This window comes from Penaeus japonicus, unplaced genomic scaffold (assembly GCF_977035675.1).
Source record: "Penaeus japonicus unplaced genomic scaffold, GWHDUDI00000001_assembly GWHDUDI00000013, whole genome shotgun sequence".
NCBI lineage: Eukaryota > Metazoa > Arthropoda > Malacostraca > Decapoda > Penaeidae > Penaeus > Penaeus japonicus.
This window is the reverse complement of record NW_028234415.1, coordinates 43,749,908-43,754,907: the sequence shown is the minus strand read 5'-3', so window position 1 is coordinate 43,754,907 and position 5,000 is coordinate 43,749,908. Positions and strand designations below refer to the sequence as shown.

Below are 5,000 nucleotides of genomic sequence, written 5' to 3'. Positions count from 1 at the left end.
TGTGAAGAGGCGTTACGGCGCTATGGTGACGGCGCTCAAGGGGGAGGCGGCATCCTACAGGACGACCCTGGACACTCTACACGTCAGGCTCGCTGAGGAAAAGGATTCCTTGAAGAACTTGAGGGTGAGCGGGCACTTGTATAGGGATATGGATAGAGAGATAGATAGATAAATAGATAGACTGATTTTATTAGATAGATAGATATAGATAGATGGATAGATAGACTGATTTGATTAGATAGATAGATATATAGATAGATAAATATAGATAGACTGATTAGATTAGATAGATAGATAGATAGATATAGATAGATAGATAGATATATGGATAGATAGACTGATTTGATTAGATAGATAGATAGATATAGTTAAATATATATAGATAGACTGATTAGATTAGATAGATAGACATATTAAATTAGATAGACAGATATAGATATATGGATATGCTTAGATAGATAGAATGATCAGATTAAATAGATGAATAGATTGGATAGATGGATAGACTGATTGATAGAGACAGCATAAGCCAGACAGAGAGATAGACAGTTTGATAGGTAGGCAGATATATATAAATATATACATAATGTCTATACCTATGTATACCTGCTGCTAGACCGACAAATAATTAAATAAGAGAATAGATAAACAGATAGACACATCATGAAGACAATGCAACACTTTACCAAAGGCATGAAATAAAAAACACATTAATAATGATAATAAAAAAAAAACACACAAAGAAAAACTACGATAAGATACGCAACACCCAACCTCCCTCTGCTTTCCCTCCGAGCGCAGGACAGCAGGAAGAAAGCAGAGAAGACGCGAGACTGCTTGCGAACGCGCCTTCACGAGGAGGAAGAAAGCGCTTATGAGACGAAGAGAGAACGCGAAAAAAGGCTCTTCGAGTTCAGGTAAAAAAGGAGGAACAGCACAAGTGATGGGGGGAGGGAAAGGTAAGAGGGAAAGAGGACAGGTAGTGGGGTTGGGGGCAGCACAGGTGGTGGGGGAGGGTGAGAGGGAAAGAGGACAGGTAGTAGGGTTGGGAGCAGCACAGGTTATGGAGAAAGGATGAGAGGGAAAGAGGACAGGTAATGGGGTCGGGAGCAGCACAGATTATGGAGAAGGGATGAGAGGGAGAGAGGACAGGTAATGGGGCTAGGGGGCAGCAGAGGTGATGGGGGGAGGGGAGGGGGAGAAGGAAAGAGGACAGGTAATGGGGCAAAGAACAACACAGGTGGTGGGGAGGAGAGGGTGAGAGGGAAAGAGGACAGGTAATGGGGTTGGGAGCAGCACAGGTGGTGGAGGAGGGTAAGAGGGAAGGAGGACAGGTAGTGGGGTTGGGAGCAGCACAGGTGGTGGGGGAGGATGAGAGGGAAAGAGGACAGGTAATGGGGTTGGGAGCAGCACAGGTGGTGGGGGAGGGTGAGAGGGAAAGAGGACAGGTAATGGGGTTGGGAGCAGCACAGGTGGTGGGGGAGGGTGAGAGGGAAAGAGGACAGGTAGTGGGGTTGGGAGCAGCACAGGTGGTGGGGGAGGGTGAGAGGGAAAGAGGACAGGTAATGGGGTTGGGAAGAGCACAGGTGGTGGGGGAGGGTGAGAGGGAAAGAGGACAGGTAGTGGGGTTGGGAGCAGCACAGGTGGTGGGGGAGGATGAGAGTGAAAGAGGACAGGTAGTGGGGTTGGGAGCAGCACAGGTGGTGGGGGAGGATGAGAGTGAAAGAGGACAGGTAGTGGGGTTGGGAGCAGCACAGGTGGTGGAGGAGGGTAAGAGGGAAGGAGGACAGGTAATGGGGTTGGGAGCAGCACAGGTGGTGGAGGAGGGTAAGAGGGAAAGAGGACAGGTAGTGGGGTTAGGAGCAGCACAGGTGGTGGAGGAGGGTAAGAGGGAAGGAGGACAGGTAATGGGGTTGGGAGCAGCACAGGCGGTGGAGGAGGGTAAGAGGGAAGGAGGACAGGTAATGGGGTTGGGAGCAGCACAGGTGGTGGGGGAGGATGAGAGTGAAAGAGGACAGGTAGTGGGGTTGGGAGCAGCACAGGTGGTGGGGGAGGGTGAGAGGGAAAGAGGACAGGTAATGGGGTTGGGAGCAGCACAGGTGGTGGGGGAAAATGAGAGGGAAAGAGGACAGGTAATGGGGTTGGGAGCAGCACAGGTGGTGGGGGAGGGTGAGAAAGAAAGAGGACAGGTAATGGGGTTGGGAGCAGTATAGATTATGGAGAAAGGATGAGAGGGAAAGAGGACAGGTAATGGGGTTAGGAGCAGCACAGGTGGTGGAGGAGGGTAAGAGGGAAAGAGGACAGGTAGTGGGGTTGGGAGCAGCACAGATTTGGGAGAAGGGATGAGAGGGAGAGAGGACAGGTAATGGGGTTGGAAGCAGCACAGGTGGTGGGGGAGGGTGAGAGAGAAAGAGGACAGGTAATGGGGTTGGGAGCAGCACAGGTGGTGGGGGAGGGTGAGAGGGAAAAAGGACAGGTAATGGGGCTGGGGGAAGCAGGGTGATAGGGGGAGGGGAGGGTGAGAAGGAAAGAGGACAGGTAATGGGGTTGATAGCAGCACATGAGATTGGATGGGTGTGAGGGAAAGAGGACAGTTAGTGGGAGTAGAAGGAGAAGAAGACAGGTAATGGGGCAAAGAACAACACAGGTGATGGGGAGGAGAGGGAGAAGAGGACAGGTAATGGGGCGAAGAACAACACAGGTGATGGGGAGGAGAGGGAAAGAGGACAGGTAATGGGGCAAAAAACAACACAGGTGATGGGGAGGAGAGGGAAAGAGGACTGGTAATGGGGCAAAGAACAACACAGGTGATGGGGAGAAAAGGGGGAAGAAGACAGGTAATGGGGCAAAGAGCAACACAGGTGATGGGGAGTAGAGGGAGAAGGGGACAGGTAATGGGGCAAAGAACAACACAGGTGATGGGGAGGAGAGGGAGAAGGGGACAGGTAATGGGGCAAAGAACAACACAGGTGATGGAAGGGAGAGGGAAAGAGGACAGGTAATGGGGGGAAGAACAACACAGGTGATGGGGAGGAGAGGGAGAAGAAGACAGGTAATGGGGCAAAGAACAACACAGGTGATGGAAGGGAGAGGGAAAGAGGACAGGTAATGGGGCAAAGAACAACACAGGTGATGGGGAGGAGAGGGAGAAGAAGACAGGTAATGGGGCAAGGAACAACACAGGTGGTAGGGAAGGAGAGGGAGAAGAGGACAGGTAATGGGGCAAGGAACAACACAGGTGGTAGGAAAGGAGAGGGAGAAGAGGACAGGTAATGGGGCAAGGAACAACACAGGTGATGGGGAGGAGAGGGAGAGAGGACAGGTAATGGGGCAAGGAACAACACTGGTGGTGGGGAGGAGAGGGAGAGGAGGACAGGTAATGGGGCGAAGAACAACACAGGTGATGGGGAGGAGAGGGAGAAGAGGACAGGTAATGGGGCAAGGAACAACACAGGTGGTGGGGAGGAGAGGGAGAAGAGGACAGGTAATGGGGCAAGGAACAACACAGGTGATGGGGAGGAGAGGGAGAGAGGACAGGTAATGGGGCGAAGAACAACACAGGTGATGGGGAGGAGAGGGAAAGAGGACAGGTAATGGGGCGAAGAACAACACAGGTGGTGGGGAGGAGAGGGAAAGAGGACAGGTAATGGGGCAAAGAACAACACAGGTGATGGGGAGGAGAGGGAGAAGAGGACAGGTAATGGGGCGAAGAACAACACAGGTGATGGGGAGGAGAGGGAGAAGAGGACAGGTAATGGGGCAAAGAACAACACAGGTGATGGGGAGGAGAAGGAGAAGAAGACAGGTAATGGGGCAAAGAAAAACATAGGTGATGGAAGGGAGAGGGAAAGAGGACAGGTAATGGGGGAAAGAACAACACAGGTGATGGGGAGGAGAGGGAGAAGAAGACAGGTAATGGGGCGAAGAACAACACAGGTGATGGGGAGGAGAGGGAGAGAAGACAGGTAATGGGGCAAAGAACAACACAGGTGATGGGGAGGAGAGGGAAAGAGGACAGGTAATGGGGCAAAGAACAACACAGGTGATGGGGAGGAGAGGGAGAAGAGGACAGGTAATGGGGCAAAGAACAACACAGGTAATGGGGACGAAAGGGAGTTGAAGGAAATATATATACGAATTATAAAGTACAAATTGAAAGAGACAGACAGCGAAATTGAAGGGGAAGTGTATAAACATTATGATGATAATGATTATGATAAAGATAATATTTTTATGATAATTAAGATAGTAATGATGGTGATCATGATAGAGATGGAGATAGAGATTGATAATGATAATGAAAATAGCATAAACAATAATTGTAAAAATGAATGATGATGATAGTTACAATAATTATGATAATAGAAATTATGATAATGATAATAATTATAATATATAACAATGATAAAAAACAAAAACAGCAACATCAGTAACATAGAGACAAATTATGATTAAAATAAAACACAAAAACAAATCACACAAAAGATACACAACAAATAAAACACCAATACAAATTAACACAAACAACAATATACTAAAATCTTTAAAAAAAAACTCATCCTTTCCTTCCCCTTTCCCCGTCCCCCTACTACTCGCCCTTCTCTTCCCCCTCCTCCTCCCCCTTTCCCGTCCCTCTCCTCCTTCCTCTTTCCCATCCCCCTCTCTCCTCCCCCTTCCCCCGTCCACCCCATCCCCGTCCCCCTCCTCCTCCTCCTTTTCCATCCCCGTGCCCCTCCTACTCCCCCATCCCGATCCCCCTCCTCCATCCCCCTCCCTCCTCCCCCTTTCCCATCCCCCTCCCCATCCTCGTTCCCCTCCTACTCCCCCATCCCCCGTCCCCCCCCCTACTTCCCCATCCCCGTGCCCCTCCTACTCCCCCATCCCGATCCCCCTCCTCCATCCCCCTCCCTCCTCCCCCTTTCCCATCTCCCTCCTCCTCCTTTCCCATCCCCTTCCCCCGTCCCCCTCCTGCACCCCAATCCCCGTCCCCTCCTCCTCCC

At 50.5% G+C, this 5,000-nt stretch overlaps 1 protein-coding gene across 1 annotated transcript in view; it reads left to right on the top strand.

Moving 5' to 3' along the window:
* CCDC151 (Coiled-coil domain containing protein 151) overlaps positions 1 to 5,000 on the top strand; it is a 22,932-nt gene that overhangs the window by 4,991 nt on the left and 12,941 nt on the right. Inside the window, exons 5-6 of the mRNA XM_086543597.1 lie at positions 1 to 124; positions 802 to 917. The exon at positions 1 to 124 is cut by the window's left edge and continues 62 nt beyond it. Coding sequence (XP_086399723.1) covers positions 1 to 124; positions 802 to 917 — 240 coding nt within the window. The remainder of the gene's footprint in view (positions 125 to 801; positions 918 to 5,000) is intronic.